The sequence below is a fragment of the Mauremys reevesii genome, linkage group 4 (genome assembly GCF_016161935.1).
Source record: "Mauremys reevesii isolate NIE-2019 linkage group 4, ASM1616193v1, whole genome shotgun sequence".
Taxonomy (NCBI): domain Eukaryota; kingdom Metazoa; phylum Chordata; order Testudines; family Geoemydidae; genus Mauremys; species Mauremys reevesii.
This window is the reverse complement of record NC_052626.1, coordinates 147,736,738-147,750,366: the sequence shown is the minus strand read 5'-3', so window position 1 is coordinate 147,750,366 and position 13,629 is coordinate 147,736,738. Positions and strand designations below refer to the sequence as shown.

Genomic DNA, 13,629 nt, shown 5'->3' with positions numbered 1-13,629 from the left:
GACTTTTTGTTTTAACATTTCCTTTACTGTTATTTAAAAAAATATAAAAAATATTAAAAATTGCACAAAACCAAATCAACATGTTTCATTAATGGTCAAACAAAATATTTCATTAGACCCAAAATGAATTTTTTTTTAAACTTTTCAATTTACCAAAATTTTTGGTTTGGTTCAAGCCAAAACAGTTCCTCACCCCCACAATTTATCTTTAGAATTTCCGGTGAACTGAAAAATCTATGTACACAGCTCAACTTAGAAGCAATGGCTGTTCACACCCACCATTTCATAGAGGGCTAAGTCTCCATTGCTACACTTCTCAAGAACCCTATTCCTGAGCATTAGGAGACAACCGAAGGCTTTAACACAGGAATTCCTCCAATGTCCTGTTATGTAGAAAGATTGTCAATGGAATGAACCAGATATGAATCACGTTTGCGATAGAAAGGCCTCAAACCTATAGCACAATCTGTTGGTAAAACATCTAATTGTAAGTGTGAGGCACAGAACAACTAAAGGGACTAAAGACCAAATTTGACAAGGTATTTAGATGTTGTTCTGCTCCGTATCACAAGGCCTGAGTGACTTAATTGCTGAATCCCATTTTCAAAAGTGACTTAGACACTTAGAAGCCTAAGTCTCAGTGTGACTTAGGCTGCTTAGAACCTGTCAATTTTGAAAAGGCAGTGTAGCTACATCCCTTAGCTCTTGTAATGCCGAGTGGAGAAATACCTAAAAATCTGGGCTTGTCTGCCAATTCGCACCAAAAGTTGTGTGTGTTGACAGTCAAGATGTGTCCAAAGCAGTATGACGTAGCTGCCTCTTCAATGTTGCTTCCAATGGGAGAACCTTGAAATGCCTCTGGGAATGCATTACCCAAGGCAATGACATGCTTCCACTATATGATTCACTCTAAATATTTCTGCTGTAATTTCACAGCTCGTTGGCTTTTAGCTCATGCTATGTTGGCAGAAATAGGGCTTTGGGTGGGTTATTGGCTTAGGGATGCCACAAAGGGCACTCTGAGCCTTGTGTCTATTCAGCAGGAGGGGCATCAGATTTCATCACCCTCCCCACCTTCTTGGATGTGTGGATTCTGTGCTCACCTCTTCCATTTGGTGCAGCCACTCTCTGGTTGCACAGAGCTAGCACACACAGACCTCCACCAAGACATGGGTCATGAGGCCTAGGAGCAGTATGGGGATGACTGAAGGCTCGGTGCTGTTCTTTGCTCTGCTGAGACAGGTCAATTAGTGGACCCAGGAGGAAAGCATGGTGAGGAATCGGCCTCCCTGTGTTATAGGGCATAGACCTTGGAAGCCACAAACAGCACCTCGGCAGGTACATGGATAATTTCCTTGCTTAGGTCCTCTGTCCTCTGACCTTAATGGGGCTTGAAGAGGCTTCTGCAGCCCCTCCATTGTTTCCATTCATGACTGGGAAAGTGGGAGTTTACTGAAGCCAGCTGGGATCCCTACTTAGAGTTGGGAAGGGATTGGCAGGCCGCCAACCTGCCAAATTAAATACAGAGAGAGAAGAGTCCAAGCGAACAGTTAGTGAACAACTCAGAAGTGAAAATTACCCAGCTGAACATTGTCATGTATACTTAAGAGTTACAAATATGGTCAAAGAAAATCAGTATTGCTTGTATGAATAATTTGCTTAGCAAAAACGGGGATAAATACTCAATGAATGCTATGTCAATGGGATAGTTTGAGTGTCTCAACTGGCTGCTTGATCTGGCCATATCATTGCAATTGTGGTTTCATGACACAACGTTGTGTTGCCACAGGGAAAAACTAACTCTTCTCTTATGGTGGACCAGTTTGTCTATGGCTGCATAAGTAGAAGGGAGGGTATCAAGCCATATTCTCTTCCCTCCCACCCCCATGAACAGATTTTGAAAAGCCATACAAAGTACAAACATCTTCTATATCCTTGATTCCATGGTCCCACTACTGTTTTTGTAGCAGCCTCCATCTGTTACACCCACACACCAAAGATTTAACAGGGGATCTCCGGAGGTAAAGGCAAGAGTTGGTACAGCTTGAATTAAAGAGCAACAGCTTCAGCACTTTGGCACATAGGAAGGTCGGAGACACACATTCACTAGTGAGTTACACTTTCACTGTGAATGGTAGCAAATGCCTATATGAGATGGGAGATCCCAGCCCCAGTGATGCTGCTAGACTTCCCACACTTTCCAGAGCAGTGGCACCCCAGACTAAGCATAGGGTGGAATACAAGATAATGTCCTCGAATGTAAGCAGCAGTGGCCACATCACCAGGCATTCCTCAGAACTCCCATCATCCTGTGCAGCCAGGGTGTTTCTGAGAACTGATGGTGCAGTGAAATCCCATTGCCCCAGTCTTGTCACAAGCCCTGGTCCTGTCACACCTGAGTCACATTATCACATAGAAGAGAAATCCAAGCATTATTCAGTCCCATATATCAGCGATTAAGGGGTGATGCAAAAGCCACTGAAGTCAACCTGGCAATTTCCCATTGATTTTGTTGGGCATGATTTCTCTTCGGTTAAGGCCTAATCCAATGGCTGTTCACACACACCAGGTCCACAGAGCTTGTTGCCTTTTGCCCAAGTTCTCGAGGTCCAGTTTCTAAGCATAGGAGTGAAATGAGGAACTTGACACAGGATTTCCTGTGCACTCCTCTTATGTAGGGGACACAAGTAGAAGGAACCAGAGAATAGCAAGATCTCTAAGGCCATCACTTGGTGAAAATATGAGAAGGCAGGCGGGGTTGGGGAGGTCATATTGAAAGATGGAGTTTGAAAACAATGAAAGGGACTATCTCTCAGCAGAGCTTTGAAAGTTTGCTTCAAAAACATGTTTACAGTTGTATAGGGGAGTGCTTCTTCAAAGCTATTTCTAGTGGAGAAGCCTTGAAATACCGCTGGGAGCTCATTAACCAGGCAATGACGCACTGCCACTAAATATTTATTTTAAATATTTCTGCTGTGACTTCAGAGCAAAGAGAGAGAGACCATTTTTCCCAAAGATCTTGCTGGGTGTTAGATTTTGCAGAGTGAGGGATGGAGACGGTCTTAACCTGAGGCTTTGTGAGTTGGGAGAGTGGTTGATGTGAAAAGATTCCTGAGGGCTGCCTTGACCAAACCACTTATATAGTTCGCTACTTTGGCCAAGGCAGAATTGACAGACAGCAAAGGACATCCTAACACAGGGTTTGTAAAGATGTTAGGATGAAATTTACAAAGCAGAAAATTCCTATAGCAGGGAGTAACTGATGACCTTGTAAATCACCCTCATCAACTGCTTACTGTTGTTCAGAAACAAACACCTTTGCTATGGGAGCAGGTGAGAAGCACGGGAAATTAAACTCATCACCATCCAGGTAAGTTTTGAGTTCTGCAGATAGAACCCATGTGAGTTTTCCAACAAGGCTGAGTATTTTATGCTGTTCTTTTCCTGCTTACTCTATCAATGTAAAAAAAAAAAACAAACAACTTATTAGGATTCATTTCAATCTAATTCCCCGATGCATCAATCAGTCTCCAACTAATTCACCTAAAATACGATGAATGACTCTAAAATCTTCATTGCAAGCTTCCCTCTTGAAAAATCTTCATATTATTTTAATTTTAGGTTTGAAATGTATAAAAAAGATTTCTTAGATGCTAGTCTGTAAGCAATGACCATCCCCACATCATATTTAATCCACTCCTGCTGATGACCACACAGAAATCCTTTTGTTTGAAGACAGAAAATTTAATTCCAGTCACCTCACATCAAATGATAACACACAGGGTCAAATGGTAACAAAGGGTCAAGTTCACTAGTAGGCTTCATCTGATTTCCACCACTCTGGTGTCAGAGTTAACTGGTCAATTAAACAGTGTTTATGGCTACTTTGCGGTTTTGGAGCAGCATTAATAATCTAAAGTGTATCTGTGAGTCCTGCTGATAAATTATTGTTTCAATTCTAGTTGAAATTGGGGTTTTGTGTAAAGCTGGTCAAAATTCTCCACTGAAACCATTTTTTTCCAGTTAAAATGAATTTCAACTCAATGTAAATGTTTTGAAATAATTTTGTGATGAAAATAATCAGACCAGTTTTCAAACATTGGTTACTGAACGAGATAACTCAGTTTCATGTTTGCATGTACAAATAAATAGTTTTGAGCCTTTATGTGCTCAGATGCAAAGGTAAGAGATATGGTTATCCTTGGCTGAAAAATGGGATTTCTGAAAGTGATTAGAATGCAGTACGAATAAAATAGAATGTGTATCATGGAAGGGCTGATTGCAAAGCGTAGTTAAGCTTAAATTTTTCACTTACAGTTAAAGTCTTTGATGATTCACTATGGGGGAAGAATAGAATGAATCGGATGGCAATATGCAACTCAATCCAATTTCCTCTAGTTACTTGAGTTACATAGTGTTTATTTTCATTTTTGGACAAAGTCTACCACTTCAGTCAATGCATCTTGACATTCATCTCGTCACCGGTCAATATCTGTTGTTTGTTCCTCTCCTTGTTTTGTGTCATGGCAGGTGGATTAGCGGTATTCCATATACCCGTTATTGAAACTGAGTCCATGGAGCCCACACAGAATGTGACTGAATTCATCCTTTTGGGACTTTGCCACAATGAGATGTTACAGCCAGTGTGTTTTGTGTTCTTTGTTCTCCTCTATATCGCTACTTTGCTGGGAAACCTTCTAATTATTGTCACTGTAAAGAAGAGCCAGTATCTGAAGTCTCCCATGTATTTCTTCCTCAGCTACCTGTCCTTTGTAGACATGTGCCTTTCCTCTGTCACAGTCCCAAAACTGATTGCGGACTTTTTCGTGGAGAGGAAAACCATCTCCTTCGATGGCTGCATAGCCCAGCTGTTTGTGGTCCATTTCTTCGGGTGCACTGAAATCTTCCTTCTCACAGTGATGGCGTATGATCGCTACATCGCAATCTGCAAACCCCTCCATTACACAACCATCATGACCGGGTGTGTTTGTGGATCCCTTGTGATGGCTTCATGGGTGGGGGGCTTTGTGCATTCCATAGTTCAGACTCTCCTGACCATCCAGTTACCCTTCTGTGGGCCCAACGAGATTGACCACTATTTCTGCGATGTGCACCCTTTGCTGAAATTGGCCTGCACTGACACTTACCTTGTTGGCGTCATGGTCATTGCCAATACCGGGATGATTTCCCTGCTCTGTTTTGTTGTGCTGGTTGTGTCCTATGTCATCATCTTAGTCTCCTTGAGAACTCGCTCCTCCGAAGGTCGTCGCAAAGCTCTTTCCACCTGTGCCTCCCATATTGCTGTAGTGATTATATCATTTGGGCCCTCTATCTTCATGTATTTAAGACCTTCCACCACCTTCTCAGAGGATAAGATGGTCACGGTCTTCTACACTATTATCACCCCGGTGCTGAATCCCTTGATCTACACCTTGCGCAATGAGGAGGTGAAAAATGCCATGAGAAAATTAGGGAGCAGAATATTGACGTAAGGGGGGAAATGAAAAATGAGATGTGTGGAATGATGGTAGTTCTGCCAAGTAATGCTATTTATCAGGAATTAGAGAGAAGAGATTTTAATATCACAGGTGTTCAGTTTTTCTGTGAAAATTCCCAATGATTTTCTCTGAATCCTGCTATGTGTAGCCTATTGGATTGACCTGCTTACATATACATATATATATATATATATATATATATATATATATATATATATCTTTTCTTATAGTTTAAGTATTTGATTTATTGTAGTAAGTTTGTACATTTATAATAAAGTAAGTTTGGCTGTAATGCAAAAGACCTACAGGCCATATACTGTAGGTTAAGCTAAGGCAAAGTTAGCATATCTAGATTAAGACCTTTTATCCAGAAAGCAAAGTTGATCTACATCTTGTTACTTAAATAGCTAAGAGCTTTTATCTAGATCAATAGATAATGGAAGAATGGCATTGGGGGGGGGGCGCGGTTCAATTTGTACCCATAGACTTAACAGGTACACCAGAAGGAGAGAACTGAAATGACTAAAGAACAGAAATAATATTGTGTGTAGGTACATGTTGTCAATACGCACATACATACTAGACTATGGAGTAAGCGAACCCTAACATTTTGAGGGTGAGGAATGAAATTTGGGCATAAGAGGAAGGATTTCCAGCACTTGTGCCCTATAAAAGAGGTGACCCACCTTGCTAGAGTATTCTATTTCTGCTGTATCTCTAGTCCTCTTCTCTTCTCTTCTATCTCTCTACTTTGACTACTACTATTTGTAGGCTGTGCTTGTTCTTAACTTTCTAAGTTTCAGGGAACTAGCAAAGTTTGGTTTCTCTAAACTTTTATTCTTAGATTGTTTATTAGCTTTTCTGTTTAAGTTGAAGTTAGTCCAGTAAACCCTAAGTTAGTTCTAATAGCTCTGAGCAGTACTTTCTTCTAATCTCTGCATCTCTCACTGAAGAATTTAGAAACCCAAACCGCAATGCTGGTCCTGTGTCTCTTATCCCCAGGTTATCAAGGAAGGGTGTGAGTATATTAACCAAAGCTTTGCAGCATATCATACTATATTACCATCTGTATCTTTTGAATAGCAGTAATGCAATTGTAACTTTGTAACTCTGATTATTTTACCGTTTACTTACTATTTCATTGATTTTAATAAAAAGTCTTTACAGCTTTATCTGTGAGCTTCCTTTCATACCCCCGAGGGTCCTTTGTAAATTCTGTGGAGCCTGATTTGGGACAAGAACTTTTATCTTCTGATCAAACAGATTGGCGAGTTATGATCCATACTAATTAATAAATAATTATTACTCTTATATTTAATTAAATTAAAATAGAATTAAATTGATAGCTTAAATTAATATTATTAGTAGATCCTTAAATCAGGCTATATAAGGCCATTCTACTTTGACATGAATGCTTGCAACATTTAAGGCTCAGTGAAAAGTGGAAACGTTTCCAGTCCTTTGTTTAATTTTATACCTTATTTATGATCATTACTGTAGTCCCAGTAGCACTGGAGCAGTATGACCTAGCGATAGCCCTGGACTGCGGCTCTGAAGTCACGGGGTACTAGTCTTGTTTCTGTTACATTATGAATTTGGGTCAGTCACTTCCTTTCTCTGGACCCCTGCTTCCCTCCCATGTTTTGCCATTTTAGACTGTAATCTCTTCAGGGCAGGTAATGTCTTTTACTACGTTTGTACAGCACAAAGCACATGGAGTCCCAGTTTCAGCTGAGGCCATTAGGCAATATCGCAATACTACTAATAGTAATAATTTTGCATTATGTTCTCGTGAACATGTAGGCATGTGCTCACTGTGAGGATTTGTTAAATGCAAATATATATATAAAAAACGGTGTGAATTCTTTTGATCTTCTCATATGTCCTTTTTTTTTACTATGTCCCCTTGCAAACAATTATCATTATGAGTGAGGGAGAAACAAAGCTCATTGCGTCTTAGAGGTAGTACGCAGAATTCCGAACCATCTAGCTTTGCGTTTAAGTACAATGCAATTTATGTCATGTCAGTGTAGTACATTTTAATTAAGCCACTCACAGATGGTTGTGCAATACGGGTCTCTCTGGAATTAGAGCTATTTTGCAGAGTCATGGAAGACGGTTCTTTCGACCCTTCTGAAAAGAGAATGTTTGTGTGTGTCAATGGTTAAGGCATTTGAAATCTGGTGCATGGCCCATAATAAACAACTCCATCCTCGTTTGAACACAACGATCCAACAAAAAGAACAGTCCTGGTGATGCGATGGTCAGATTCATCTCCATTAATTACAGTGATGCTACTTGCCCTCCTAAACAAGCTACCCTCAATCTGAGACATTAACACTCCTCCTCACAATCAGTAGATTCCTGCAAACTTTCTGAATGTGACCACCAGAACTTTGGAGCACTCAAATCAGAGCATATCTCCAGTTGTGAGAACACGAGACTCCTCTCAAACAAATCTATACGTTCCCTCCCTATGCTCCCATCTCATACACATGCAGAAAGATCATCTTTTTAGAATATGAGCCATCCAGGCCACCCAAGACAGATGCCCCACTTTTATACCACAGTTAACAATTTCTGGAGAAGGTCACGTCAGCATGTGATGGCTTTGTGTCATACGAACAGCTTGGTAAAACACTGTTGATTCAACATGGAGATAACATGTCATCACACCGTGATGCTGGTTTACGATACCCAAAACAAACGTAAGGCTATTTAACTGGACCTCACCCCCAGTACTCAGGGCAAGCAGAAACCGGATAACATCAGGAAATTTAATGGGACATGTGGTACAGGTGGTAATGTCACCATCTCAGCTATTTATTAAAGTCCCTTTTGGAGATGAATCTTTACATAGCTCTTGAGGAAGTTGAGATAAAATACAATCTTCAGGGGAACTAGTAGGGAGCGAACCAGGCCCAATCTGTAAGTTGGGAGAAACTATACACAGAATTTCATGGCCTCAAACCTATAGCACAATCTGTTGGTAAAACATCTAATTGTAAGTGTGAGGCACAGAACAACTAAAGGGACTAAAGACCAAATTTCTAAAGGTATTTAGATGTTGTTCTGCTCCGTATCACAAGGCCTGAGTGACTTAGATTGCTGAATCCCATTGTCAAAAGTGATTTAGACACTTAGAAGTCTAAGTCTCAGTGAGACTTAGGCAGCTTAGAACCTGTCAGTTTTGAAAAGGCAGTGTAGCTAAGTCCCTTAGCTCTTGTAATGGTGAGTGGAGAAATGCCTAAAAATCTGGGCTTAACTGTCAACACGCACCAAAAGTTTGCCTGAAAGATGTATCCAAAGCAGTATGGCGTAGCTGCCTCTTCACTGTTGCTTCCAATGGAAGCACCTTGAAATGCCTCTGGGAACGCATTACCCAAGGCAATGACATGCTTCCACTATATGATTCACTCTAAATATTTCAGCTGTAACTTCACAGCTCATTGGCTTTTAGCTCATGCTAAGTTGGCAGAAATAGGGCTTTTGGTGGGTTATTGGCTTAGGGATGCCACAAAGGGCACTCTGAGCCTTGTGTCTATTCAGCAGGAGGGGCATCAGATTCCTTCACCCTCCCCACCATCTTGGATGTGTGGATTCTGTGCTCACCTCTTCCATTTGGTGCGGCCTCTCTCTGGTTGCACAGAGCTAGCACACACAGACCTCCACCAAGGCATGGGTCATGAGGCCTAGGAGCAGTATGGGGATGACTGAAGGCTCGGTGCTGTTCTTTGCTCTGCTGAGACAGGTCAATTAGTGGACCCAGGAGGAAAGCATGGTGAGGAATTGGCCTCCATGTGTTATAAGGCATACACCTTGGAAGCCACAAACAGCAGCTCAGCAGGTAAATGGATAATTTCCTTGCTTAGGTCCTCTGTCCTATGACCTTAATGGGGCTTGAAGAGACTTCCGCAGACCCTCCATTGTTTCCATTCATGACTGGGACTGTGGGAGTTTACTGAAGCCAGCTGGGGTCCCTACTTAGAGTTAGGAAGGGATTGGCAGGCCGCCAACATGCCAAATTCAATAGAGAGAGAGAAGAGTCTGAGCGAACAGTTTGTGAACAACTCAGAAGTGAAAATTACCCATATGAACATTGTCATGTATACTTAAGAATTACAAATATGGTCAAAGAAAATCAGTATTGCTTGTATGAATTATTTGCTTATCAAAAACGGGGATAAATTCTCAATGAATGCTATGTCAATGGGATAGTTTGAGTGTCTCAAATGGCTGCTTGATCAGGCCATATCATTGTAATTGTGGTTTCATGACACACTGTTGTGTTGCCACAGAGAAAAACTAACTCTTCTCGTATTATGAACCAGTTTGTCTATGGCTGCATAAGTAGAAGGGAGGGTATCAAGCCATATTCTCTCCACTCCCATGCCCCTGCACAGATTTTGAAAAGCCATATGAATTACAAACATCTTCTAGATCCTTGATTCCATGGTCCCACTAGCAGCCTCCATCTGTGACACCCAACACACCAAGGATTTAACTGGTAAAGGCAGGAGTTGGTACAGCTTAAATTAAAGAACAACAGCTTCAGCACTTAGGCACCTAGGAAGGTTGGAGACGCACTTTCACTGTGAATGGTATCAAGTTCCTAAATGAGATGGGAGGTCCCAGCACCAGTGATGCTGCTAGACTTCCCACACTTTCCACAGCAGTGGCACCCCAGACTAAGCATAGGGTAGAATACAAGATAACATCCTGGAATATAAGCAGCAGTGGCCACATCACCAGTCATTTCCTCAGAACTCCCATCATCCTGTGCAGCCAGGGTGTTTCTGAGAACTGACGCTGCAGTGAAATCCTATTGCCCCAGTCTTGTCACAAGCCTTGGTCCTGTCACAGCTGAGTCACATTATCACGTAGAAGAGAAATCCAAGCATTATTCAGTCCCATATATCAGCGATTAAGGGGTGATGCAAAAGTCACTGAAGTCAACCTGGCAATTTTCCATTGATTTTGTTGGGCTTGAGTTCTCTTTGGTGAAGGCCTGATCCAATGTCTGTTCACACACAGCAGGTCCACAGAGCTTGTTGCCCTTTGTCCAAGTTCTCGAGGTCCACTTTCTAAGCATAGCAGTGAAATGAGGAACTTGACACAGGATTTCCTGTGCCCTCTTCTTATGTAGGGGACACAATTAGAAGGAACCAGATAATAGCAAGATCTCTAAGGCCATCACTTGGTGAAAATATGAGAAGGCAGATGGGGTTGGAGAGGTCATATTGAATGATGGAGTTTGAAAACAATGTAAGGGACTAACTCTCAGCAGAGCTTTGAAAGTTTGCTTCAAAGACATGTTTAAAGGTGTATAGGGGAGTGTTTCTTCAAAACTATTTCCAATGGAGAAGCCTTGAAATGCCTCTGGGACCTCATTAATCAGGCAATGACGCACTGCCACTACACATTTATTTTAAATATTTCTGCTGTGACTCCACAGCAAAGAGAGAGACAATTTTTCCCAAAGATCTTGTTTTGTGTTAGATTTTGCAGAGTGAGGGATGGAGATGATCTTAGACCTGAGGCTTTGTGAGTTGGGAGAGTGGTTGATGTGAAAAGATTCCTGAGGGCTGCCTTGACCAAACCACTTCTCTAGTTTGATATTTTGGCCTACGCAGAATTGACAGACAGCAAAGGACATCCCAACACAGGATTTGTAAAGATGTTAGAAAATTCATATAGCAGGGAGTAACTGATGATCTTGTAAATCACCCAGATCAACTGCTTACTGTTTTTCAGACCCGAACACCTTTGCAAGGGTAGCAGGTTAGAAGAAGGGAAAATAAAACCCATCACCGTCCCGGTAAGTTTGGAGGTTGCAAATGCAACCCATGTGAGTTTTCCAGCAAAGCTGAGTATTTTATGCTGTTCTTTTCCTTCTTAGCTCTACCAATGTAAAAAAAAAAGAAACAACTTATTAGGATTCATACCAATCTAATTCCAAGCTCCATCAATCAGTCTCCAACTAATTCACCTAAAATACGATGAATGACTCTAAAATGTAAATGTTGTGAAATAATTTTGTGATGAAAATAATCAGACCGTTTTCAAACATTGGTTACTGAACGAGATAACTCAGTTTCATGTTTTCACGTACAAATAAATACTGTTTTGAGCAATTATGTGCTCAGATGCAAAGGTAAGATCTATGGTTATCCTTGGTTGAAAAATGGGATTTCTGAAGGTGTTTAATAATGCAGTACGAATAAAATAGAATGAGTATCATGGAAGGGCTGATTGCAAAAAGTAGTTAAGGTTAAATTTTTCACTTCCAGTTAAAGTCTTTGATGATTCACTATGGGGGAAGAATAGAATGAATCGACTTCAGAGTTTCCACTCTAATTATTTGGAGTATATACTGTTCATGGCAATATGCAACTCAAGCCAATTTCCTCTAGTTCCTTGAGTTACATAGTGCTCATTTTCATTTTTGGACAAAGTCTACCACTTCAGTCAATGCATCTTGATATTCATCTCATCACCGGTCACTATCTGTTGATTGTTCCTCTCCTTGTTTTGTGTCATGGCAGGTGGATTAGTGGTATTCCATATACCTGTTATTGAAACTGAGTCCATGGAGCCCACACAGAATGTGACTGAATTCATCCTTTTGGGACTTTGCCACAATGAGATGTTACAGCCTGTGTGTTTTGTGTTCTTTGTACTCCTCTATATCGCTACTGTGCTGGGAAACCTTCTAATTATTGTCACAGTAAAGAACAGCCAGTATCTGAAGTCTCCCATGTATTTCTTCCTCAGCTACCTGTCCTTTGTAGACATGTGCTATTCGTCTGTCACAGCCCCAAAACTGATTGCGGACTTCTTCGTGGAGAGGAAAACCATCTCCTTTGAGGGCTGCATTACACAGCTGTTTGTGATCCATTTTGTCGGATGCACTGAAATTTTCCTCCTCACGGTGATGGCGTATGATCGTTACATTGCCATCTGCAAACCCCTCCATTACACAACCATCATGACCGGGTGGGTTTGTGGCTCCCTTGTGATGGCTTCATGGGTGGGTGGCTTTGTGCATTCCATAGTTCAGACTCTCATGGTCATCCAGTTACCCTTCTGTGGGCCCAACGAGATTGACCACTATTTCTGCGATGTGTACCCTTTGCTGAAACTGGTCTGCACTGACACTTATCTTGTTGGCGTCATGGTTATTGCCAATACCGGGATGATTTCCCTGACCTGTTTTGTTGTGCTGGTTGTGTCCTATGTCATCATCTTAGTCTCCTTGAGAACTCACTCCTCCGAAGGTCGTCGCAAAGCTCTTTCCACCTGTGCCTCCCATATTGCTGTAGTGATTTTGTTTTTCGGGCCATGTACCTTCGTGTATTTAAGACCTTCCACCACCTTCTCAGAGGATAAGATGGTCACGGTGTTCTACACCATTATCACCCCGGTGCTGAATCCCTTAATCTACACCCTGCGCAATGAGGAGGTGAAAAATGCTATGAGAAAATTAGGGAGCAGAAAAGCGACATTAGGGGTGAAATGAAAAATGGGATGTGTGGAATGATGGTAGTTCTGCCAAGTAATGCTATTCATCAGGAATTTTAGAGAAAGGAGATTTCCGTATCACAGGTGTTCAGTTTTTCTGTGAAAATTCCCAATGATTTTCTCCGAATCCTGCTATGTGTAGCCTATAGAATTAACCTGCTGATATATATATATATATATATATACAATAAGAAAAGAGTATATATAATAATTATATAATTATATATAATATTTTCTTATAGTTTAAGTATTTGGTTTATTGTACTAGGTTTGGAGATTTATAATAAAGTAAGTTTCGCTGTAATGCACTAGACCTACAGGCCATATCCTGTAGCTAAGCTAAGGCAAAGTTAGCATATCTATATTAAGACCTTTTATCCAGAAAGCAAAGTTGATCTACATCTTGTTACCTAAATAGCTAGGACCTTTTATCTAGACCAATAGACAGTGGAAGAATGGCATATGGGGGGGTTCAATTTGTAACCACACACTTAACAGGTACAGCCCAGGGAAAGAACTGAAATGACTAAAGAACAGAAATAATATAAGTGCGTAGGTACATGTCATCAATACGCACATACCTACTAGCCTATGGGGTAAGAAAACCCTA

At 41.1% G+C, this 13,629-nt stretch overlaps 2 protein-coding genes across 2 annotated transcripts; both read left to right on the top strand.

Moving 5' to 3' along the window:
• Window positions 1-4,574: 4,574 nt before the first annotated feature.
• LOC120403465 (olfactory receptor 4S2-like) lies at window positions 4,575-5,492 on the top strand. The gene has a single exon (XM_039534535.1). It carries the CDS (start codon window positions 4,575-4,577, stop codon window positions 5,490-5,492), a length of 918 nt encoding a protein of 305 aa, XP_039390469.1.
• A 6,595-nt stretch (window positions 5,493-12,087) lies between these two features.
• Window positions 12,088-13,017, top strand: LOC120403457 (olfactory receptor 4S2-like). The gene has a single exon (XM_039534526.1). The coding sequence runs from the start codon at window positions 12,088-12,090 to the stop codon at window positions 13,015-13,017; it is 930 nt and encodes a 309-aa protein (XP_039390460.1).
• Window positions 13,018-13,629: the final 612 nt, after the last annotated feature.